At 47.6% G+C, this 25,269-nt stretch overlaps 1 protein-coding gene and 1 long non-coding RNA gene across 2 annotated transcripts; one reads left to right on the top strand and one right to left on the bottom strand.

The window, feature by feature from the left end:
- The first annotated feature begins 379 nt into the window (after positions 1-379).
- LOC131101574 (uncharacterized) lies at positions 380-1,281 on the top strand. Its single transcript, XR_009119236.1, has 3 exons — positions 380-416; positions 494-556; positions 1,183-1,281. It is a non-coding gene; the product is annotated as an uncharacterized LOC131101574 (long non-coding RNA).
- A 14,975-nt stretch (positions 1,282-16,256) lies between these two features.
- Positions 16,257-20,276, bottom strand: LOC131102151 (mucin-2-like). Its single transcript, XM_058047651.1, has 2 exons — positions 18,329-20,276; positions 16,257-17,014 (listed from the first exon to the last, which is right to left on the bottom strand). Exons 1-2 carry the CDS (start codon positions 20,274-20,276, stop codon positions 16,257-16,259), a joined length of 2,706 nt encoding a protein of 901 aa, XP_057903634.1.
- Positions 20,277-25,269: the final 4,993 nt, after the last annotated feature.

The following is a 25,269-nucleotide window of genomic DNA, read 5'->3' as shown; positions in this document are numbered from 1 at the left end:
TCCACATTTCATATTTGTCATTAGTTATGCAGAAATACCTAAATGGCGGAAGAAATGTGTTACAAAGCGCCACAATGACATTGTAAATGTCTAACCCCGCTCCACTCACCGTATTCCTGAATACGCATGCGTCAAATGCTTGACATACCTAACAAATACCAAGCCAATAAATCGAAGTTTTCATATACTGTGTGCTTTAGATGTTTCATAGTAAATGATAAAGGAGACACAAAGTATAATATCTTCATTATCGTGAAGTCCTGTGGCCAAAAAACCTCGCAGCGTCACATATTTTCGGTTTTAACTGAGCGTGCGCGCTCCCGCGAGGTGGATGCAAAATCCGGCAGGCATGCAAAACTCGGCACAACACCGGAAGGGACTACACACCGGTAGCGGTGTGTGGAGAATCGCTGCAGGTATTTAAAAGTTTTCGTTGTTGAAGTTTATACATGGAGAAAGTCTAAACATTTTACATGCATGATTCGGAATATAGGGGCCGTCCACCGGCGCAACGCTGAACTAAAAAGAGCAGTGTTCGATCACATCTATGGAATTGGTGAGTGTTGGCATTTCATTGCTAAACGGCATTAGCACCGTTTATTAGTATTAGATTAGATTAGATTCAACTTTATTGTTATTGCTCATGTCACTTGTACAGGGCAACAAAATGTATCTTTGTATGTCAGCCTGTTCTCTCAATTGATTAACTGGATTATAAGATTGATACTAGTTTGATTATAATGAATAATACATAAGTGCAATTATTTATTATAAATGATAATATATTGTACAATTGAAGTTATGATACGACTTGTATTAGATAGATAGATAGATAGACTCCCTTTATTGTCATTGCACAAAAACACAGTAGTGAAATTGCCAACGAAATGTCGTTGCCTGGCTCCCATATAATAACAGACACAAAAGAAGATAAGTAATAATAATAATAATAATGTGGAGAATAAATAGACACCAAATATGAACAACATAATGTAAAGTGCAGCGTGAACAGTAAATTGCCCAAATAATTTAAATAAATAATAATAATGTAAGTAAAGGTAGAGGGGCTTATTTGGCATTGAGCAGTCTGATGGCCAGGGGGAAGTAGCTGTCTCTGAACCTGGTCTATGTAATTAGAATGTGTGCACATAAATTGATGTCTGCTGGTCCTATTTTACATAGGCCAGGTTTTGATGGCAAGCTAGGAACCCTGCATTGAGGCAACACGCCTGGAAGCTGGAAGCCCAGATGAACTGATGAGCTGTCACCCACCTGCTTTGCAGCCGTCCTTTTCCTTTTGTCGCTCTTTGGCCTTCATAAAAAACTTCACTCCTTTCCTCCACTCCTGACCCTCTGGACACTGAATTGCTGGGCCATTGGACTGTTGTATGTTTTGGGATATGAGATGAATGCGTTTTGTAAATTGAGCTCATTGAAATGTATTTGTAAATTAGTGTTGTGAATTTGTATTGTTCTGCTTTTTCACTTTATAATATATGGTACCACCACAACTTCAAATTGCCTCGCCTTTTTCCTTCTCACTCCCAGAGCCGAAATCTGGATTTTCTGATTCTAGCCTAGATATTACAATTACAATTTAAAGTGTCTAAAGCTAATGTTAAATGTAACATTAGCGCATTGTACACGCTACATTTGTCCTTAGCAGTGGCAGCAGCGTACCAGATGGTGATGGAGGAGGTGAGGATGGACTCAATGATGGAGGTGTAGAAGTGCACCATAAGAACAAGAGTGACAAACTGGACTGCATGGGCAAAGACAGGGAATGTGATGCAGCAGAGCATAGAACCAGTGGCAGCAGACACCCAAACGCCTGGGAGAGCACCGTCCCCCCAGCAGGCCCCACTCCGAGGTGCATGCCCCCCATCCCCACACAAAGGGCAGTGGGGCCCCGAAGGGCCCCTCAAGGGCACGTTGTTGCCCGCGACCCAGGACAGACTGAGGGAGGTAGCGCCAACCGTGTCCCTAGGGCAAGCCCCGGCATCAGCTGGTTCCAGCAGGACCCCCAGGAAGGCTAGGCAGACCAGACCAAAATATCCTGCAGCCCAGGGCACCCCGAGCGAGCCGCCAAGCCCCAGCAGCCAGCGGGCCAATCGCGGGGGTAGGAAGAAGGCTCTCCGGTCCAGCCCGCTACGCCTGTGTGTGTAATGACGGTATTGTGTAGATTGTGCAATTAAAAATAGGGCTGACTTATGTGTGTGGTGTACACCCCAACAGCCGTATAAAGTGAAGGCCTCCGCCCCAGCGCCGACCCGTCTCCACCACATCTCCCATCTGCCCACCGACCCGCCGAGTAGGACACTGCCACCAGACCAGAGACAGAGGGGGCCAACCAGACCCGCCCCACATACACCACAACACAGCCACCCCCCTACCGAAGGGAGAGAAGCAGGTAATCCCCCACCTCAGCACTGCACCTCCCCCACCCAGAACCCAAGCTGCACAAACGAGACCCTGCCTCCCGTACCAGGCGCCCCACCCGGGGAAACAGCCACAGCCAGAGTGGGACGATAGCACCTGGTCCCCATATATCACACATGCCTTCCATACACAAAAATAAAAATAATAAATAAAGTAAAGTAATTGATAATAATAATAATAATTATTATAATATTGACACATTCTTGCAGGATTAACATGAACATCTGCAGGGTTGCTGTTGCATCCAGGCACCTCCAGGACCTGGGGGTTGCTGGGGTTCTCTGATCAGGGTCACGGGAACATTTCTTCTTCAGCACATTCAAACACTTTCTATTGTCTAAGCAAACGGATATAAGGGTGATAACTAACACTATATTCATTCTATCTACATTTTATTCTAACAGGCAGAAAGAAGGAAGAAAGGAAAGCGAGAGAAAGAGCAGAAAGTGAACGTTGTAGAAAGACATTGTAAAACACACAAATTCTTTACCAACAGATGTCACATGGTTCACCATAGTAGACATCAGTAATAATAGAGAAATAGAGTTCTGGTTTTGGTTCGCATTTACGTTTGCAGGAAAGAAAGAAATACATATATATATATACATACACACGCCTACCGCAAGGATATTGTGAAAGCCCGACAATTTATTCACAAGCAAATGAAAGCCATTATGTCTCGCTTTAACCCCCAAATGAAAGCCAGATACTGTTATATGTAGATGACATCCTACTAGCATCACCAGACAGGAAGTCATGTGAGGAAGACACAATAGCCTTCTTGCTTCAATTAGCAAAAGAAGGCCATAAAAGTGGATAAAACAAATGATGTCCTTCTTAGGATTCACTAATTATTGTAGGTGTTGGATTCCAAGCTATGCACAAATAGTGTCACCATTAACAAACTTAATGTATAAAACAGACTTAAAAATGACGTCACTGTTACAGTGGAATGAGGAGGCAGAAAAAGTACTGGTAGGAAGTACGATTGTAGCACTACCTGATTACAGCAAAACATTTATACAAACAGTAGATTGGAAAGGTCTTTACATGACCTCAGTCTTACTACAACAGTATAGTACACAGAAACGACCAATAGCATACTACTCTTCTAAGCTAGATGCAGTAGCATGCGCCATGCCACATTGTGTACGGGCTGTAATAGCAGTAACTATAGCCGTGGAAACAAGCGCAACCATTGTGTTGTTCCATTCACTAGTACTGAAAGTACCTCATGCAGTTTCCACCCTGCTACTACAGACTAACATGACATTTTTGTCTCCTGCTAGACATCTGTCTTGTATGGCGACACTTTTGTCCCAACCACACTTGACACTTGAGCGATGCACCACGCTAACCCAGCTGCCCTTCTACCACTCCCTGGGGAAGGCGAAACACATGATTGTCATGACCTAACAACACAAACTGCAAAGTGTAGACCAGACTTGTTAGATCAGGCACTAACAAAAAGAGGTGATTTATTAGATGGTTCCTCAAAGAAAAATTCATTCATTCATTTTCTACCGCTTTTTCCTCACGAGGGTCGCGGGGGGTGCTGGAGCCTATCCCAGCTGTCTTCGGGCGTAAGGCGGGGTACACCCTGGACTGGTCGCCAGCCAATCACAGGGCACATATAGACAAACAACCATTCACACTCACATTCATACCTATGGACAATTTGGAGTAGCCAATTAACCTAGCATGTTTTTGGAATGTGGGAGGAAACCGGAGTACCCGGAGAAAACCCACGCATGCACAGGGAGAACATGCAAACTCCACACAGAGATGCCCGAGGGTGGGATTGAACCCTGGTCTCCTAGCTGTGAGGTCTGCGCGCTAACCCCTAGACCACCGTGCCTCAAATAAAAATGATTTGGGAAAAACAATAACAGGCTATGCAGTCATAGCGCTTACAGAAGCATGCAAATTAACGAAAGGTCAAAAGGTGACAATTTATACTGATAGCCAATATGTATATTCAACAGTACATATCTTTGCACAATATTGTCAAAACAGAGGTATGATAACATCAACGGGAAAACCAGTAACTCATGCATGATTATTAACAGCATTACTAGAAGCAGTGCAATTGCCAAAACAAATTGCTATATGTAAATGCACGGCACATAAAAATAATACCGATCCAATATCTTTAGGAAATGCATTCGCTGATGAAATGGTAAAACAAGCGGCACCAAAGGAACTGAACCATCTTAACACTAAAAAATGACAAGTATTGTTGCAAGAGTTACAAGATACTGGCAGACATGCAACAACAGAGTCCAAAACAGGAAATTGACCACTGGCTCAGGAATAAAGCAACCCTGGACAAAAAATGTTGAGAAGAGAGATAATAAACCAATCTTGCCAAAAAAATTGTATAAGTGGGCTGCTATGTTGAGCCATGATGTTACACGTGTCTCAACAGGAGGTATGTGTCACACTATTAACACCCACTTTAATTCGTATTTAAAAAAATCTTATTCAAAAAATGTTGTAGAGCGTTTTTAAAGTGTGCAAAACAACGCGTCCAGGACAACTTGTGACCGAGGTGTGGCCAATTTCCAAAACCACAATATTAATTTCAAGTAATACACATGGACTTTATTGAGCTAAATCAGGGGTGCTCATTAAGTCGATCGCGAGCTACCGGTCGATCGCGGAGGTGGTACTGGTCGATCGCTGGTCGATCGCGGCGTGACATTAAAAAAATATCATCCCAGCATCAATGCCGTCACTTGATTGATATACAGGGCAGCCATTCAGATGACAACTGAATGTTGCCCTTCGGGCGACCAATCAAATCAAACAACGTCTCTAAGTGCAGCAGAACTTACGATGTCAGCCTATCATCCATCCCCGTTACTTGATTGACATACAGGACAACCAGTCAGATGACAACTGAATTTTGACCTTTAGGTCACCGCTCATGCGTAAACAACGATGCAAAGTGCTAAGCTAGTCGGCGAATTGCGTCAGATTTTAAGCCCTCGCTAAAGTTTATGGTCACTAAAATGAGTGAAGGAGCTGGACCAAGTAAAAAGGCAAAAAACATATGACTTCCATACGGATATGGAATATTATACGGATATTGTGATACGGATATTATCCATGACTGATAAACATTTGGAAGTGTGCTTGAGGCTGGCTATCAGCAGCTACTGTCCGGACTATGCATCCCTGGCTGGTTCAATTCAGTGCAAGTCATCAAAGTAAACTCAGGTAATTACAAAAAATGTTAATAGTTAATTATGTGTGTTTTGCAACATTGGCTCATTTGGTTATGTAAGGTACATCAACATACATTGTACGTACAAATAATCCTCAATACATTTGAAAATAAATAGATGTTTTACATTTTTGTAGTGGGTAGATCATTTTGACTCGGTCATTTTAAAAGTAGCTCGCATGCTGAAAAAGTGTGAGCACCCCTGAGCTAAATAAACGTGAAGGAAAGTCAGCCCTGATTCTTGCATCCCAGAGCTTTTGTAGATTGGCTTCAGATGGGATGGAGTTGGGGGTATGGGCATGAGATGGACCAGGATCCTGTTCCTGGACCAGATACCTTCTTCACCCCATTATCTTTATTGCCTCCTGAGTTTAGTTTTCCAATGAGTGAATGACCGTAAATGCCTGAGATCATCCTGGGCTTTTGGTTCTCCCACAATGATCTCTGCAAAGAGAATACGAGACGCAGCACAGGATGCTGTGTCCTGACCTGATGGTTAACTGGTACTGATCACAGTTTACTTGGTATTCATCTAATCTGCATGGAATGTATTTTCAATGAAACAGACTGAGACTACAACAGTCACTTTGTAAATCAACTTGTAAAGAAAATAGGAACAATGATCCACATGGACTTAAAGAACCATGGTGCGTACCATCCCCAAAGTGGAGGACTGGTAGAACAAAAAATGCATGGAAGAAACAAAGCATCCGAGGACACAAGGTTTTCGATCATAACATAACGGCAACAAATTGTTTGAGTCCATATGAAACGTTGTTTGGTAAACCTTATGGGTTGACACAGTTCAAAAAATGTGTAAGAAACTGATGACGATTCCACTTTGATAGAAGACATGAGACTGAAACCGGGAGATTGGGTCTTGATTAAAAGTGTAAAAAGAAAACACTGGCACTCTCCTTATCAAGGGCCTTATCAAGTATTGTTAACAACACCAACAGCATTAAGAATTGCAGAAAGAAACACTTGGGTACATCAAACCCATTGTAAAGTAGTCATTGTTCGGGAGTCTGACGAGGAAGGTAAAGACCAGTCTGTGACACAGGGGACTTCAGAGTTCTAGACTCTGGGGCATCGTGCTGAGCAGTGAAGATTATAGCACATACCCTTGTCCAGAAAACCGAACAATGCATCCTGATCAGATTGCAGCAGGTTTTGAAAGTATTATTATTTGGGATCTACACCGAGGCCGTACTCAAGCAATTGGAGAACTACTCCATGCCCCGTCACTCATGGCCTTCCAGAATCGCATCGCCTTGGATGGACTGCTGGCACATCAGCAGGGAGTATGCTCCATGTTTGGCTACCAATGTTGCACGTTCATCCCCAACAATACAGATTCCACAGGAATGCTGACACGTGCGATTTCTGGTTTAAAGGCGCTAAACACCAAGATGAAGGAACTCTGGTGTTGACACAAGGATGTTTAGTGACTGGTGGAGAGCATTTTGGGGGCAATGGTCTCCTTATGTGATGTCCATGCTGATTGCACTCGCTGTTGCGCTTCTTTTGTGTGCCTTACGTGGATGTTGTTGTATCCCTATCCTGAAGGTTAGAATCACATGGGCTGTGGATTTAACCATGGCACCAATGTCAACAAAGGTAAATGAAATGTACCCCCCACTGGTGGCAGGTGGCAGCAATGACAGTGATGATGACTCGGATAGCCATTATAGATATTCCCCTGACTTGTTCCCTGACCAAGACAAGTACTTTGACTCAGATGACGAGAACACTTCCATTTAGATGTAAGCACATTTTCTGACAAAGATGACCTGCGAGGTAAAAAAACGAGAGGAGACCCAAGGAGCAACTGCAAACAGATACATGTGTGATAAACAGGAGGGAAATGTTAGAATAAAATGTAGATAGAATGAATATAGTGTTAGTTATCACCCTTATATCCATTTGCTTAGACAATAGAAAGTGTTTGAATGTGCTGAAGAAGAAATGTTCCTGTGACCCTGATCAGAGACCCCCAGGTCCTGGAGGTGCCTGGATGCGCCAACAGCAACCCTGCAGATGTTCATGTTAATCCTGCAAGAATGTGTCAAGATAAGAACTCATAAAACAATAAAAGTAATGACTCTCACATACGTATACACACACACATACACAAACAAATACAGCTCGTGCAACTGCCTTCTCCCCCCCTTAGAGTTGCACGACCATGTAGTAGGGACCCCCGAAAAGAGAATAAAAAGAGAAGATTGTGAACTGCATATTCCGAGTGGAGCGGCATGTCACTGGGTATGTGGTTTCACTCTCCTCGCTGCGAGTAACGTTGAATATTGTTGTCTGTCTCTTCTGTATTTCCGTATTTAAGTGTTTTTACAAGTGTCACAGGAGTTTGAACCTGACAGGTGGCGTAGCTGGTGCGATCTCAGGTGAGGCCCCCTGCCTTAGCGGGACCGGGGGCCATTGCTGGTGGGTTGGTGGGCCGGACTGGTTGCCATGATGGGCCAGGTGGGGCCTGTGGCCGGTCCTGCAGCGCATGGCTTGCTCCGGGCGGTGCTGTGCTGGCTTGCCCCGCTCTGTTGGTTGGTAGTGTGGGGTGGGTGTGTGGGCCCGGGCCTCCCTGCTGCATTGTACCACCTCACATACATGCAGGATCTTGGGGGTGATCTGCAATCGGATGTGCCGGGGGTGAGGGGTTTCCTTGCCTGTTCCTTTTCCCTTGGCATTCTTTGTCACCCTTCAATTTTAACCACACTGTAGACACTTCTGGGGGTGGGGGGGTGAATCTGGGCAGGCGTGGGTAGTAGTAAGTATAGCTACTTACTTTAACTACTTCATATGATACATACACACACATGCACCTGCACAGCCCTTTGGTGTGCCGGGCTGGACCGGAGAGCCTGGGGCGCGGCGGCTCGCTTGGGGTGGCCTGGGCTGCGTGATGATTTGGTCTGGCCTGCCTAGCCTTCCTGGGGGTCCCGCTGGAACCAGCTGATGCTGGGGCTTGCCCTTGGGGCGCGGTTGGTGGTACTTCCCTTGGATCGCGAGCACTTCTGTGCCCTTGGGGGGGCGGGTGGCGTTCAGCAGTCTCCAGGAAGCGGGGCCCATGTTGCTGGTGGCCTGAGGTCTGGGCGGTAGCTTGGGGTTGCTGCACTGTGGTGGCTGCTGCGGAGACCAGGCTGTGTGTTGGGATGGGGCCTGATCTCGCTCGTGGGGACGGGTGCCTGGTGGCTGGGACGGGTGCCTGGTGGCTGGTGTGTGGGGTTGGGGGCCATGCGCCTCAGGGTTGGGCCTGCTGGGGGGGCGATGCTCTCCCGGGCGTTTGGGTAAATAATCTGGGGGTGGGGGGGAGAGAGAGAGAGAGAGAGAGAAAGAAGGAGCGGCAGTCAAACAGGCAGGGAATATTTTTATCTAAACGCTAAAGTGTAGAAATGAGTCTTAAGTCGGGACTTGAACATTTCTACTGAGGTAGCAGCTGTAGTTTTAACAGGCAGAGCATTGCACAACATTGGGGCCTGAATGGAAAGGCTCTAGAGCAGGGGTGCTCACACTTTTTCAGCATGCGAGCTACTTTTAAAATGACCGAGTCAAAATGATCTACCCACTACAAAAATGCAAAACATCTATTTATTTTCAAATGTAGTGAGGATTATTTGTACGTACAATGTATGTTGATGTACCTTACATAACCAAATGAGCCAATATTGTAACACACACAATTAACTATTAACATATTAACATTTTTTGTAATTACCTGAGTTTACTTTGATGACTTGCACTGAATTGAATCAGCCAGGGCCGCATAGTCCGGACAGTAGCTGCTGATAGCCAGCCTCAAGCACACTTCCAAATGTTCATCAGTCATGGTGGAACGGTATTTGGACTTGATGATCTTCATGTACGAAAAGGCTGACTCACATAAATAAGTGGAGCCGAATAATGCAGTCAAAGTGATAGCACATTTCCTCATGTTGGGGTACTTTTCCTCCGTGAGTAAGTTCCAGAACTGTCCATGAGCTCTCGACTTCAGCTCAATGTCGGTTTGTAGAGTCAAAATCTCATCTTCCACTCCAGAAGAGTTCATGTGAAACAGTGATGCAATGTTTGATGCGAGTGAATCAACTTCAACATCTTCCTGAAAAGGATAGCACATGAATGTAGCGACTGGCTCAAGCAAAGAAAAGTCTTGAAAGCGTTTGTCAAATTCTGACAGACAATCGGTGATCTGCTCCGTGTAGCGTGCACTGTCAAGTTGCTCACAGGCCTTCCCTTGCGTCTCCAACTCTGATGCCAGGTTCTGGAAATGTGCCAAATCATGGCGCTGCAGCTTTGTGGAGAAATGTTGCATCTTTCGTTTGAAAGCGTTAACTGAGCTGATCATATTGGTCACTGTTTTGTCTTTTCCCATGCAGCTTAAGATTAAGGTCATTCAACAAGTTTGTCAGATCGGTTAAAAATGCCAAGTCTAACAGCCACTGACCGTCATTTGCTTGTATTCTGCATGTCCAGATACACGGAAAAACTCCTTAATCTCCGGACAGAGCTCTCAAAATCTTTGGAGGAATTTCCCACGACTAAGCCATCTCACGTCAGTATGTAGCAACAACTCACAGTGGTCGCAGTCAGCCTTCTCCAGATGTGCACGGAATAACCGTCTTTGAAGAGATCTGGCTCGAATAGAACATGCGATCTTCGTTGCCACATCCATGATCTCTTTCATGTTGAGCATTTTAGCGCATAACGCTTGTTGGTGGATAATGCAATGGTAATTCAAGAAGTCTGGGAACGCATCATCCTGCCTGCACTTGGCAATAAATCCATTCACACGCCCAACCATTGCAGGTGCTCCATCTGTGGTGATAGACACCAATTTGTACATTGGGAGCTCAGATTTCTCGATAAAGTTTTTAAACGTCTGAAATATGTCCTCTCCTCGCGTCTGTTCTTTCATGGGAAGTACTGTTAATAGCTCCTCTTTTGCAGTGATATCACTAAACACCATGCGAATGAAAACGCACATCTGGGCTGTGTCACTCACATCCGTAGATTCGTCCAACTGCAGTGAGAAAAATTCACAATTTCTGATGTCCGTCCACATTTGCTGGGTTAAATCCTCGGCCATGGCATCACAGCGACGTGTAACTGTATGTCTTGACAGCTCCAGAGCTTTGATTGAAGATAATATCTCTGCCTTATTTTTAAAGTCCCGGAACAATGAGTCAGCTGCTTCAATGAATGCCTCTTTTACCATCTCTCCGTCTTGGAAGGACTTCTTGTTTTTAACAATGGCGTGACACACCCGGAAAGATGCTTCGGTGGCCGCCTTCGCTTTTGAAGTATGTTGTGTGAAAAATGACTGCTGTCCTGTCAACTGGGATTTTAGTTCATTCACCTTTCTCTTTCTCAGCTCGCTTTTCGGCGGGAAGTCGGTGTCGTATCTTCCATGAACAGTCCGAAAATGCCGCTCCACATTTCCCTTCTTTGGTACTGCGATCGTTGAATGCCATATGAGGCAAACGCACTTCGAAAAAGACGTTGTAAAAAAAAAGTCCACCTCCCATTCCGTATGGAAGTGATACGTTTTTGGTTTTTTACTTGCTCCAGCACCTTCACTCATTTTAGTGACCATAAACTTTAGCGAGGACTTAAAATCAGATGCAATTCAACGACTAGATTAGCACTTTGCATCGCTGTTTACGCATGAGCGGTGACCTAAAGGTCAAAATTCAGTTGTCATCTGTCTGGTTGTCCTGTATGTCAATCAAGTAACGGGGATGGATGATAGGCTGACATCGTAAGTTCTGCTGCACTTAGAGACGTTGTTTGATTTGATTGGTCGCCCGAAGGGCAACATTCAGTTGTCATCTGAATGGCTGCCCTGTATATCAATCAAGTGACGGCATTGATGCGAGGATGATATTTTTTTCATGTCACGCCGCGATCGACCAGCGATCGACCAGTACCACCTCCGCGATCGACTGGTAGATCGCGATCGACTTAATGAGCACCCCTGCTCTAGAGCCTCCATACTTCTTTCTGAGCCTTTCTGGGTTCAGAATGGAATAGAATATTTGGTAGTTAGAGCATGGAAAATGTGTTTACAACATTCTAAATCAATTTGTTAACATTATTCTAGCCCTCCAGATATGATATAACACCCAATAGTCACCTTTACGCTGCTCTTTGTCACGATGGGGCGTTACCCTCATGTAACAGCCCTATTTAGTTCAGGTGTGTGCTCTTTCTTTTGTGGCTTCATTGTCATTTGTTTGTCACATTGTTTGTTGGTGCGCCTTGCTTTGTTTGGTTTTGTGTTATAAAACTGTTTTTTGTGCCGGTACCGGGAGCTCTTTCACCAGAGAAGAGCTCATGTACATCAGGGGAGCAACAGCAGAGGATTTATTCCCTAAATTTCTGCTTCCAACAGTGGAAATTTTGGACATACTGGTCAAAGGTGCGCTCACCCTTGCACATGCAGTGAAACGCCGGAAGAGAGGAAAACTGGCCGGCACGCTCGTGCGCCTTTGCAGGGGGGATTACGCACGTCGCTACCGGGGATATTTCTCTCTAAAGTGCGTTCACTTCCCAACAAACTAGAGGAACTACAACTGCTGTTGGGAAAAAAACAGGGACTTCTCCTTATCTGCGGTTTTGTGCTTTATTGAGACGTGGCTCTGTGGGTTAATACCGGACTCTGCGCTACAGCTGGCTGGCTTCCAACTCCATCACGCGGACAGAGGCAAAACTAAAGGTGGAGGAATCTGTTTCTACATCAACAGTGGCTGGTGCAACGATGTGACAGTGATCCAGCAGCACTGTTCTCCTGACCTGGAATCTTTCACCATTAACTGCAAGCCCTTTTATTCACCCCGTGAGTTTGCTTCATTCATTCTGGTTGGCGTCTACATCCCGCCGCAGGCCAACATGCAGGACGCACAGTGCATGCTCGCCGACCAGATACTGTGTGTGGAGCGGACCAACCCGGACTCCTGAGTTATTGTTCTTGGTGACTTTAACAAAGGCAACCTCACCCAGGAACTCCCTAATACAAACAGTTCATTAAATGCCCGACCAGAGAGGAGAATATTCTGGATCACTGTTACACTACAGTCAGGGATGCTTATCACGCCGTCCCCCGTGCCGCACTGGGACACTCTGACCACATCATTGTCCACCTGATTCCTGCGTACAGGCAGAAACTAAAGCTCTGCAAACCAGTAGTGAGAACATCAAGGAAGTGGACCAGGGAGGCTGTGGAGGATCTCCAGGCGTGTTTGGACTCCACTGACTGGGATGTGTTCAGGACTGCTACCGACAATCTGCATGAGTACACAGAGGCTGTGACGTCCTACATCAGCTTTTGTGAGGACTGCTGCGTTCCATCATGCACCGGGGTGAGCTACAACAACGACAAACCCTGGTTCACATCCAAACTCAGACAGTTAAGGTTGGCGAAGGAGGAGGCCTTCAGGAGTGGGGACAAAAACAAATACAAAGAGTCGAAGTACAAGTTTAGCAAGGTGGTGAAAGAGGCTAGACGACAGTACTCTGAGAAGCTCCAACACCAATTCTCAGCTAACGACTCTGAGTCTGTCTGGAAAGGGCTTGGGCAGATCACCAACTACAAGCCTGAAGCCCCCCACTCCAACAATCGACGCGTAGCCAACGACCTGAACGAGTTCTACTGCCGCTTTGAAAGACAAAAGGACAGTCCAGCAACCATCCCCCTCGACACCTTCCAACAACTCCAGCTACAGTCATCTCCACCAAGACCCGCCTTAAAGGCCCTCCCCTCCCCCTCCTCACCCACCTCAGGGACGACTCTTTCCATCCATGAAAGAGACGTAAACGAACTCTTCAGGAGACAGAACCCCCTGAAAGCAGCTGGACTGGACTCTGTGTCTCCGTCCGCCTTGAAGCACTGCGCTGGTCAGTTGTTTCCAGTGTTCACGGATATCTACAACACCTCACTGGAGACATGCCACGTGCCTGCCTGTTTCAAGACCTCAACCATCATCCCTGTTCCCAAAAAGCCAAGGACCACAGGACTTAATGACTTCAGACCCATCGCCCTGACCTCCGTGGTCATGAAGTCCTTTGAGCGCCTTGTGCTCTCACACCTGAAAGTCATCACTGACCCTCTCCTAGACCCCCTGCAGTTTGCCTACAGAGCCAACAGGTCTGTAGACGATGCAGTCAACTTGACCCTCCACTTCATCCTCCAGCACCTTGGACTCCGCAGGAACCTATGCTAAGATCCTGTTTGTGGACTTCAGCTCTGCCTTCAACACCATCCTCCCAACTCTGCTCCAAGAGAAGCTCACCCAGCTGAGCGTGCCTGACTCCACCTGCAGGTGGATTACAGACTTCCTGTCTGACAGGAAACAGTGCGTGAAGCTGGGGAAACACGTCTCCGATACAAGAACCATCAGCACCGGATCCCCCAGGGCTACGTTCTTTCTCCTCTGCTCTTCTCCCTGTACACAAACAGTTGCACCTCCAGTCACCAGTCTGTCAAGCTCCTGAAGTTTGCGGACGACACTACCCTCATCGGACTCATCTCTGACGGCGACGAGTCCGCCTACAGGTGGGAGGTTGACCATCTGGCGACTTGGTGCAACCTGAACAACCTGGAGCTCAACGCCCTAAAAACAGTGGAGATGGTTGTGGACAACAGGAAGAACTCAGCCTCTCCTGTCCCCATCACCCTCTGTGACTCTACCATTGACATTGTGGAGTCCTTCCGCTTCCTGGGTACCATCATCTCCCAGGACCTCAAGTGGGAGCCGAACATCAGCTCCCTCATCAAGAAGGCACAGCAGAGGATGTACTTCCTACATTCCTACGGCAGCTGAAGACATTCATCCTGCCAAAGACAATGATGGTGCACTTCTACACCTCCATCATTGAGTCCATCCTCACCTCCTCCATCACCATCTGGTACGCTGCTGCCACTGCTAAGGACAAAGGCAGGCTGCGGCGTGTCATTCGGTCTGCAGAGAAGGTGATTGGCTGCAATCTCCCGTCCCTCCAGGATCTGTACGCTTCCAGGACCCTGAGGCGTGCAGAAAGGATTGTGGCCGATCCTTCTCACCCCGGACACAGACTCTTTGAGACGCTCCCCTCTGGCAGGAGGCTGCGGTCCATCAGGACCAAAACCTCACGCCACAAGAACAGTTTCTTCCTGTCTGCTGTCAGCCTCATCAACAAGGCCCAGAACCCCCCCTGACACTCTTCACACCCCACCTCTGCCTCATCCTGCCACTTTGACACTTTCACTATATGCGTTACATTAATGCCCAGTTTGGACTCTTAGGAAAAACAATCAGACTGCACTTATATATAATATAATATCAAATAATATCAAAGTAAAACAGACTGTGTACATATATTTATACTGTTTATTCTGTATAGTTTGTATTTTCATTTTTTAATAGATGTGTCTGCACCTACTTCACCAAAACAAATTCCGAGTATGTGTTTGATCATACCTGGCAATAAAACCGTTTCTGATTCTGATTCTGATAGTGAAGGAGGACATGAGAGAGACAGATGCAGAAGACAGGGTTGGATGCAGGAGATCGGTTTGCTGTGGCGACCCCTGGAGGGAAAAGCCCAAAGAGAAAGAAGAAGAACTCTACACTCTACAATACTGCATATCATTGGGTCTTTCAAAGCAAATTGGTATTTTAGTTCTGTTAACTACCTTTTAGACTTGAAAATGATGAATTTAAGCATTAAATATGTGAAATTTTCTTCAATACTACTTCAACATTATTTTACTAAAAAAGGTCATGGCAGTATGATTAATTAATGGCTATATTTTAGAAAAGGGTTAGGGTTGAAAATTAAAATTGCACAGTGACGATTACAACCAGTAAACCTTTGGAACTCCTCTTGATGTCTTGCAAAGTTCATTTTAACTATAGTTTGACATCTTCATTCAAAAACAACCATGTACATGACAATGTTTTCAGCTTTGATGAAAAACAGTATCGTTTAACATTTCTCTATGACATCAAACCATGGTCATTATTAGTGCTTCCAGTGGGATAGACACGCGCAGAGCACCAAGAACGCTGCATGGTGTGTGCGGACAGAGCGAAGTCATCAGTCCAGTCATTTTTATTTTGACAACAACGTGACCAAAGCATCAGCATAGACTTGTCCAACATAGAGCAGCATTGCATGGTTTCATGGAGCGCTGGTCACTAAAGCTGTCACTCACATTCTCCTCCAAACATTTCTCCACCTGTCCTGTTGTCACTGGCAACTCCACACTAGCATTTCCTTCAAGTATGAAGAACTCTTAGCAGGTTAGCATGTACTGTATCAGTCCACATGAAAGTGAGATGGTTGTTTTCCACAGGTTCCAATGGATAGTTGAAAAAGTCCTTCTGCGTCATATGCTCCCAAATGGAATGGGAAATGCTGCTTTGTTCGCAGCGACTTTTGTCTTTTGTCTTCCTTCTAGAGAAATACAATCCTTGCCAACATTGGAATTGTATCAGTCATGAGGGGCAGACATGAAACATCACATATACACTTATACAGGCTATAAATAGAATAGTGTTCTTCACCCAGTTCACAAGTCCTTCATTTACGACACGCTTCATAGGAGCACCACAGACACGGCGGCGAGTGCTGCGGCCAACGACAGCATCTCAATGTTTGCACCATTTGTTTCCGCTGAGGTCGTTACAAACGTCCCCGAAGTACTCGCTGCGACTTCAGCGGCTCTTGCCGACGCTTCGGCAAAAGCGTTCATCGCTTCGATGTCCATCTGGTTTCCTGTTGTGGCCACCATCACTCCCAACGCCGCTGCCTCTCTGGAGAACTCTGTGGACACCTGCGCTACCTCCGCCACAGACAGCAATCCTTGGAGTTCAACACGCTCCACGATAGTTCGTGGTGATGCACTTGACAGTAAATCTTCCAACTGTTGTGTCAGATTTGCAGATTCTGTGGCTACTTCTGTGGCAACTGCCAGGGCGTCCGATAGCATTTGCTCTGTTGCTGGGACAGTGGCTGCCATCTGTGCAGCGGTTGCCGCCTTTGTCGCTGTTCTGGCTGAGTCCTCGGCTAATGCTGCCAGCTGCTCTTCCAGGGTCGATCCAGATGTTTGTGCTGCCGTCATGGCAGCATCGGACGCATTTTCAGCTGCTCCGGCTGCTTCGTTTGCTTCAAGCACCGCAAAGTCCGTTGATTCCTGACCAGCGGTCAGTGAAGTGGCGGCACTCGCTGCTTCGCTGGCAGCCGTCGATGCGCTCATGGCTGCGGGGATGGCTGATGATGCAGTTGCTGCTGCTGCAGCCGAGGTAGTAGCCGTGGCTGCTGCAGCTGAGGCCGTTAAGCTAGCCACCACTGCTTCTTGGGCCAAATCAAGAAGGGATTGTGTACCAGGACCAGAAAAGCTTCCATTTGCTGTTTGCGTTGTCATTGATGAAGCTCTTGCAGCAGCTTGTGCAGCAGCTAGCGGGTCTGCAGCACTGCTCACCATTTCTGCTAGGACTCCTGTGGATTCAGCAAACAAGGCGACTTCAAGTGCATCCTCAAGTGCTGCCAGCGTTACAACAACCCGAAGGGATAGTACACGACTAGAGAGCTCTGAAAATAGTTCTGAAGCATTCCTTGCTACGTTCACAACTTCTCTTGCAGCAACATCAAGTTCACCAGGGTTTACCATCGCGGCTTGTCTGGCTGCCATTGCTGCAGCTAACGATATCAGCGCTAGCTCTTCCTCAACGCTTCCTGGTGCTGAAGCATTTAGTGCTGCAAAAGCAACTGTTTCTGCTGCGTCTGCTGCAGAATTTGCGGCACTTCGAGCTTGTGCTACAGCTGTTTGTGCATCTGCTTGTCCATCTGCAATTAATGCAGCAATTGTAGATGCTTCATCTGCCCTTAGAAGGGCAGCGTTGACTTGGTCCGTTAGATCTGCACCAGTAGCTGCTGCTGCTGAGGCTGCGAGGGCCGTTGCTGCTGCTGCTAAGGAGGCTGCTGCTGAAGCTTCGGCAACTTCTTCATCACTTGTAGGAAGTGCTTCCACAGCCTGTGATACCACCTCTGTGGATTCTCTTGCCAAATCTACGGCATTTTGTACTTGTTCTACGGCTAATGCTGCAGCTAATTCCGCTTCCGTACTTCCTGCGCCTGGTGCCAATGCTTGTTCTGCTGTGTCCAGTGCCTGTAAGGCCTGGGCTGCCGTTTCATTTGCCAGTTCAGCAGCAGTTTCAGCTGACACTAACGCTTCTCTTACAGTGGCCGCTGTTGCTGCTGGAAGGGCTGAGGAATTGAGTAATGCTCTGAGGGCTTGTGCAGCCACTAGAGCCTCTTGGCTGGCATTTCTTGCAGCTTCTATGATAAGTGGTGCGTTAGCTGTTATGTTTCCAGATTCTGTAAGGTTTGCTGCTAAGACTGCAGCATCTGCTGCTGCTCTCGCTGCAGATGATGCATTTGCTGCTGCAATGGATAGATTATTTGCAAGACTGGCCATGTCTCCTGTTGCTGCTGCTGCCACTTCTGCTGCTGTTGCTGCAGCCGTCTCAGCCTCATTTGCTGCATCTACTGCCGCTTGTGCTGCTGTTGATGCGTTTATTGTGCCTTGTAAAAGAGAAGATGAAGCAGCAGCTGCTGCGTCTGCAGCTGATGAAACATTTCCGGCCGTGTTTGTTGCTGAGAATCCACCTGAAGTGGCAGCCGTCGCTGCCACAGCTGCTCCCGTCAATGCTGCTGCTGCTGCTGTGGCTGTTGTGGCTGCTGCAACTGCTGCCTCTGCGATTCTTTGTACTGCTGGTGACACAATCATTACTGTGGTGCCTGGGTCCACAGTGGTGGCAGTCGTGTTGGTGGTGCCTGGGTCCACAGTGGTGGCAGTAGTGTTGGTGGTGCCTGGGTCCACAGTGGTGGCAGTAGTGTTGGTGGTGCCTGGGTCCACAGTGGTGGCAGTAGTGTTGGTGGTGCCTGGGTCCACAGTGGTGACAGTAGTGTTGGTGGTGCCTGGGTCCACAGTGGTGACAGTAGTGTTGGTGGTGCCTGGGTCCACAGTGGTGACAGTAGTGTTGGTGGTGCCTGGGTCCACAGTGGTGGCAGTCGTGTTGGTGGTGCCTGGGTCCACAGTGGTGACAGTAGTGTTGGTGGTGCCTGGGTCCACAGTGGTGACAGTAGTGTTGGTGGTGCCTGGGTCCACAGTGGTGGCAGTCGTGTTGGTGGTGCCTGGGTCCACAGTGGTGGCAGTCGTGTTGGTGGTGCCTGGGTCCACAGTGGTGGCAGTCGTGTTGGTGGTGCCTGGGTCCACAGTGGTGGCAGTCGTGTTGGTGGTGCCTGGGTCCACAGTGGTGGCAGTTGTGTTGGTGGTGCCTGGGTCCACAGTGGTGGCAGTAGTGTTGGTGGTGCCTGGGTCCACAGTGGTGGCAGTAATGTTGGTGGTGCCTGGGTCCACAGTGGTGGCAGTAGTGTTGGTGGTGCCTGGGTCCACAGTGGTGGCAGTAGTGTTAGTAGTGCCTGGGTCCACAGTGGTGGCAGTAGTGTTAGTAGTGCCTAGACTCATAGTGGTGGCAGTAGTGCCTAGGCTCATAGTGCTGGCAGTGGTGGTGGCAGTGCTGCTGGGGGTGCCTGAGCTCAAGGTAGTGGCAGCGGTGGCGGCAGTGCTGCTGGGCGTGCCTGGGCTCAGGGTAGTGGCAGCGGTGGCGGCAGTGCTGCTGGGGGTGCCTGGGCTCAAGGTAGTGGCAGCGGTGGCGGCAGTGCTGCTGGGGGTGCCTGGGCTCAGGGTAGTGGCAGCGGTGGCGGCAGTGCTGCTCGGGGTGCCTGGGCTCAGGGTAGTGGCGGCAGTGCTGCTGGGGGTGCCTGGGCTCAGGGTAGTGGCAGCGGTGGCGGCAGTGCTGCTGGGGGTGCCTGGGCTCAGGGTAGTGGCAGCAGTGGCGGCAGTGCTGCTGGGGGTGCCTGGGCTCAAGGTAGTGGCAGCGGTGGCGGCAGTGCTGCTGGGGGTGCCTGGGCTCAGGGTAGTGGCAGCGGTAGCGGCAGTGCTGCTGGGGGTGCCTGGGGTCAAGGTAGTAGCAGCGGTAGCGGCAGTGCTGCTGGGGGTGCCTGGGCTCAAGGTAGTGGCAGCAGTGGCGGCAGTGCTGCTGGGGGTGCCTGGGGTCAAGGTAGTAGCAGCGGTAGCGGCAGTGCTGCTGGGGGTGCCTGGGCTCAAGGTAGTGGCAGCGGTGGCGGCAGTGCTGCTGGGGGTGCCTGGGCTCAAGGTAGTTGCAGCGGTGGCGGCAGTGCTGCTGGGGGTGCCTGGGCTCAGGGTAGTGGCAGCGGTGGCGGCAGTGCTGCTGGGGGTGCCTGGGCTCAAGGTAGTCGCAGCGGTGGGGGCGGTGCTGCTGGGGGTGCCTGGGCTCAAGGTAGTGGCAGCGGGTGGGCCAGTGCTGCTGGGGGTGCCTGGGCTCAAGGTAGTCGCAGCGGTGGGGGCGGTGCTGCTGGGGGTGCCTGGGCTCAAGGTAGTGGCAGCGGGTGGGCCAGTGCTGCTGGGGGTGCCTGGGCTCAAGGTAGTAGCAGTGCTGGGGAGGTCTATTGTTGTCTCCAGAAGTCGTCTACCAATCCTGGTGTATTCAGATCCTCCCTCAGCAGACTGACTGTTGATGGCTGTTTCCATTGAGAAGTTTGGTCAGTGATGGCATTTAGCTGCAGTATATATTGTAGTTGATCGTTGAGATGTCTTACCAATAAGCAGAAAAATAAGAACTGTAGTCTTCTTGGTCATCTTGATGTTTTATGTGCTCTGATGTCCCAAACAAAATGTGATTATTGTCTGTAAAAACAAAAACAAAGTGTATTAGTATTGATGGTGAATTTTTTAAATACATGTTTCTCGCCAAATGTAAAATAGGAAAACTGGGATCTTGATCGGTAAACGTCAGTCAGTTTAACGTAAGTGTACTTCAAAGAGAAAGTGTTATTATTCACCTTGAGACTTTTTCTCAAAACCTAATTATGAGGTTAGTAAATCAAAATGGTAAGAGCACTGTAAAAATAGCTAGAATGTAGCTTTAGCACATGTGGATCTTAAGAAGAGCTACAATATGCAAAGCAAGAAGGCGGAGTGAGACAAAAAAAAGCACTTAGAAAAGTAATTTCTTCAAGAGAAGAATTCAAGTGAAATATTCTGTTCATCAGCTCGGATAGGCCCCAGCATACCCACGACCTTGGTGAGGATCAGCGGCATCGAAAATGGATGGATGGATGAATTTTAATGACAGGTTCTAAACCTTTTTTTTCTCACTCCCCCTTCTTGCTTTTGCATATTGTAGTTGTGTTAAAGCTAACCTCATTAAGGTCCGAATGTGCTTAATACATATTCTAGCAGATTTGGATCAGGTCACATCAGCCCAAGAGCACTGGGGGACGGGCACTGCCGCTGACGCCATGATCAAGTGCAGCGGGTCATCGCAGAAGTCATCAGCACAGGGATCTCACCACACCAACAACCAACAAGGCAGTCCATACCCGTTGTTAGGCCTGGGGAGGAGCCAAAGCAGTGCCGGAGTCAAGCAGGGGGGCTGCTGGTGACAGCTCTAGACTGGCAGCTGAAAGTTGACCCTCAAATTCCCAGAAAACATCGCCATGACCACTCTCAGGCCAGACATGGTCCTGGTGTCAGAAACAACTAGGCAAGTGGTCCTGCTGGAGTTCCCTGGGAAGACCATATGGAAGAGTCCTTTGAGAGGAAGAGGGCCAAGTACGAGGAGCTGGCAGGTCAATGCTGAAGTAGAGGATGGAGGACCCGATGCAACCACATCGAGGTCGAGTGCAGAGGATTTGTCTCTCATCAGAGCACTCAAGATGTTGGGAGTGAAGGGAGAGCACAACAGACGAGCCATCAAGAACATCACTGAGGCAGCAGAAAAGGAGTCCAGATGGCTGTGGATCGAGCGGGGAGATCCCTGGGCAACAACTAAAGCTACTTAGGCACAAGCCGGGACTGATCAACCCGGCTGGGTCATCTGGGCAAGGGTATCTGTTGTGAGACCCGAAACACCCAGCGAACCCAGGATACAACACTGATGAAGTTGCACCAAAAGTGTATGCCAGAACTACCCAGGACATGTTGGAGGGACTATGTCTCACAGCTGACTTGGTAACACCTTGGAGTCTCCGACTGAGACTACCGCCCCCGTAACCCGAACCCAGATAACCGGAGTTTTTTTTGTTGTTTTTATGTATTTCATTTTTGTCTTGTACTTTTTACCCATTTTATTCCTATTTAGCTCTTTGGTCGGTGGTTGTTGTTTTTAAAGAGTCCCGTACAAACAAAGTTGGCTTGTTGCGTTTTTACAGAAAAACATGAGAAGAATGTCCCTGCAGTGAAGAGCGTTGATGGACATTGATGGACCGACTCAACGGTGCTCCAAGATCCATGAAAGGACAATTTATCCCCCCCCACTATAAACCGACTTTAAACTCATCTTAAAGTTGAAGCTGCCTTTGTTCTACAAGACATATGGAGACAAAGTCCAACAATGTCTAAAGGTGGCATGGTCCTCTGCCTCTGTCTAAAGGACAAACACTCATCTTTTCACAGGAGTTCAAGGAGGAGGAAGGACTCACCTCACCGAGGTCTGTAGTTCCATCCCACACTGGAGGTTGACTTGACTCTGAATGTCCTGGTCTCTGTCCTGGTCTAAGGTTTATATGCTGCCTTGCTAAACAGCATGACGTCACGCCCTCTTGACTGTGACTTAGACCATTTTTTTTCAATTAATAATTGATCCTTCGAATGATATGGTTAGGTGTGTAATTAGTAGAAAATCTTGTCAAGCAACATTTTCAATCATCGCTTTCATGAGCAATTAAGTGACGCACGTTGAAATTAAATACACACACACACACACGTACACACAAGTGTACGGCCTATTGTCTCCTATTTATTCAGCCACTCCAAACCCCCAACAGCACCCCGGTCAGCGTGACCACTCAGGTGTTTACCTCTCCAGCCAGTGTTGGAAATACTTTGAACTGTTTGGAACAGGGCATGTCGGGAACAGAGGAACGGATGAAAAGAAAAAGATTGAACAGGCAGGACAGGATGTAGGTTAGCCCTAACCCTAACCCTAACCCTAACCCTAACCCTAAACGACAATAAGACCAAACCATGTGAAGATACAGTATAAAAGCAAACTATGGTTGTTAGAATAAAATGTAGATATAATGAATATAGTGTTAGTTATCACCCTTATATCCATTTGCTTAGACAATAGAAAGTGTTTGAATGTGCTGAAGAAGAAATGTTCCTGTGACCCTGATCAGAGAACCCCAGCGACCCCCAGGTCCTGGAGGTGCCTGGATGCGCCAACAGCAACCCTGCAGATGTTCATGTTAATCCTGCAAGAATGTGTCAAGATAAGAACTCATAAAACAATAAAAGTAATTACTCTCACATATACACACACACATAGACAAACAAATACAGCTCGTGCAACTGCCCCCCCGCCCTTAGAGTTGAACGACCATGTAGTAGGGACCCCCTGCATATTCAGAGTGGAGTGGCATGTCACTGGGTATGTGGTTTCACTCTCCTCGCTGCGAGTAACTTTGAATATTGTTGTCTGTCCCTTCTGTATTTCTGCATTTAAGTGTTTTTACAAGTGTCACAGGAGTTTGAACCTGACAGGTGAGCAGCGTGTCAATCAGGGACTCGCACGGGCGATTCAGGAAGTGGGGGTAAGTGGCTTGTACAAAGAATTGCGAGTTTGATAAGGTCAATAAACATACTGTCTTCTTCTACGTCCCTAATGTATAACAGACCTTTCTCTCTCCACTTAATAAATATAGCGTCAGATTGAGATGGCGAGAAAAGGTGATTGTCGGCTATTGAGGCAGGAGTTGAAGGTTCCTTTAACCCATCATTTTTATGGAATTGATTCCCTATTTTCAGCGAGCCAACAACAACAGAGTCGGAGACGTTGTGAATCTTAAGGGGAAGTTGCGCGGTCAGAAGAGATTGTAAGGACTACTTAGAAGATTGTCATTCCATTTGAGCTCAGCATGGGCCTGCGGCAGCTCCTTGGTCAATCCATTTAAGGAGCTTGTCAATGTTACATGCTCGATAATAGCGAATAAAATTAGGCAGCGTGAGACCGCCCCGAAAGTTATTGGTGAAGAGGTCCCAGAGGGATGCGGGAACAAACACACCTAAGTAGCGGAACCCCCCAGGTGGTCTGAAATGGGAAGGAGGTGGCAAGCATCTTCCGAGAGTTGATGTGGAGGAGATCCCTTTTACTAAAATGTAATTTATGACCCGAGTAGTTGCCGAATTGAGTTCAAATGTCAGAAATGACCGGTATGGTTGTAACAGGGTTTGACACGTACAATATTAGGTCAGCATAGCGGGACAAATTGTGGGTGATATTGTATTACTGGGAATACTGGTAATACTTTCAAATTGACTTACCCCCGTTAGTAAGAATGTGGCCAGTTGGGGAATTATAAAGCAATTTTATCCATTTAACGAAATTGGAGCTGAAGCCAAATTTTGCTCGCACAGAGTACAGGAATTCCCATTGGACCCTATCGAATGCCTTCTCTGAGTCCAGTGAGACCACCACTTCGGGTATATCAGGGTTCGGGGAGACAATCATGTTCAAGAGCCGTCTGGTATTAAATGATGAGTTCCGACCGGTCATAACCCCGGTCTGATCCGCAGAGATTATAGTCGGTAAGGTCTCTTGAAGGCGTGTGGCCTTCTTTTGGCCAACATTGAAAATAATGACCACATTCCTGGGGATCCTTATCTTTTTTCAACAAAAGGGAGATGTTAGCCGCTAACATAGTTGGTGGTAGTTTGCCAACAGAGTCGGATTTGTTGTAAACGTGAACCAAATGAGGGCATATAAGGTCTGAATATTCTTAGACATAGACATAGACTAGATATGGACTTTCTTTATTGTCATTGCACAATAACACAGCAGTGAAATTGCCAACGAAATGTGGTTGCCTGGCTCCCATGTAATAATAAATAATAAATAATAATGTGGAGAATAAATAGATGACATCAAATATGAACAATGTACAGCGTAAACAGTAATTGGTACAAATAATTTAGAATAAATAACAATAATTTAAAGTTTTGGTTGTGCATGTAGGCAGGTAGAGGGGCTTATTTGGCATTGAGCAGTCTGATGGCCAGGGGGAAGTAGCTGTCTCTAAACCTGGTTGTTCTACAGCGGATGCTGCAGAGCCTTCTCCCCGATGCCAGGCGAGAAAACAGTCCATGCTGGGGGTGTGTGGGGTCAGAGTAGATCCGACGGGTGTTTGCTATGTCCTTAATGGGGGGGGCGGGTCCCAGTGATCTTCTCCGCTGTCCTCACCACATCCAGTCCGAGGCCTTGCAGCTCCCAGACCAGACGGAGATGCAGCTGGTCAGCAGGCTCTCGATGGTCCCTCTGTAGAAAGTGGTCTGAATAAATTCTACGGTGAACACGTCAGGGCCAGGAGATCTTCCATTTTGTAACTGCCCAATGGCTTCCTTCACCTCCAACCTCCTCCTATTGAGGCTCCCATCTTGCTTGCCGTGTCATTATTGATTTTGGGGTAGGTGAGCGGAGCGAGGGGGTTATGGCCTTCCCAAACGTCTAGTGAATTCTCTGAAG

Source organism: Doryrhamphus excisus, chromosome 14 (genome assembly GCF_030265055.1).
Source record: "Doryrhamphus excisus isolate RoL2022-K1 chromosome 14, RoL_Dexc_1.0, whole genome shotgun sequence".
Classification (NCBI taxonomy): domain Eukaryota; kingdom Metazoa; phylum Chordata; class Actinopteri; order Syngnathiformes; family Syngnathidae; genus Doryrhamphus; species Doryrhamphus excisus.
Note: the sequence above shows the minus strand (reverse complement) of the source record. Positions and strands in the feature narration are given on the sequence as shown.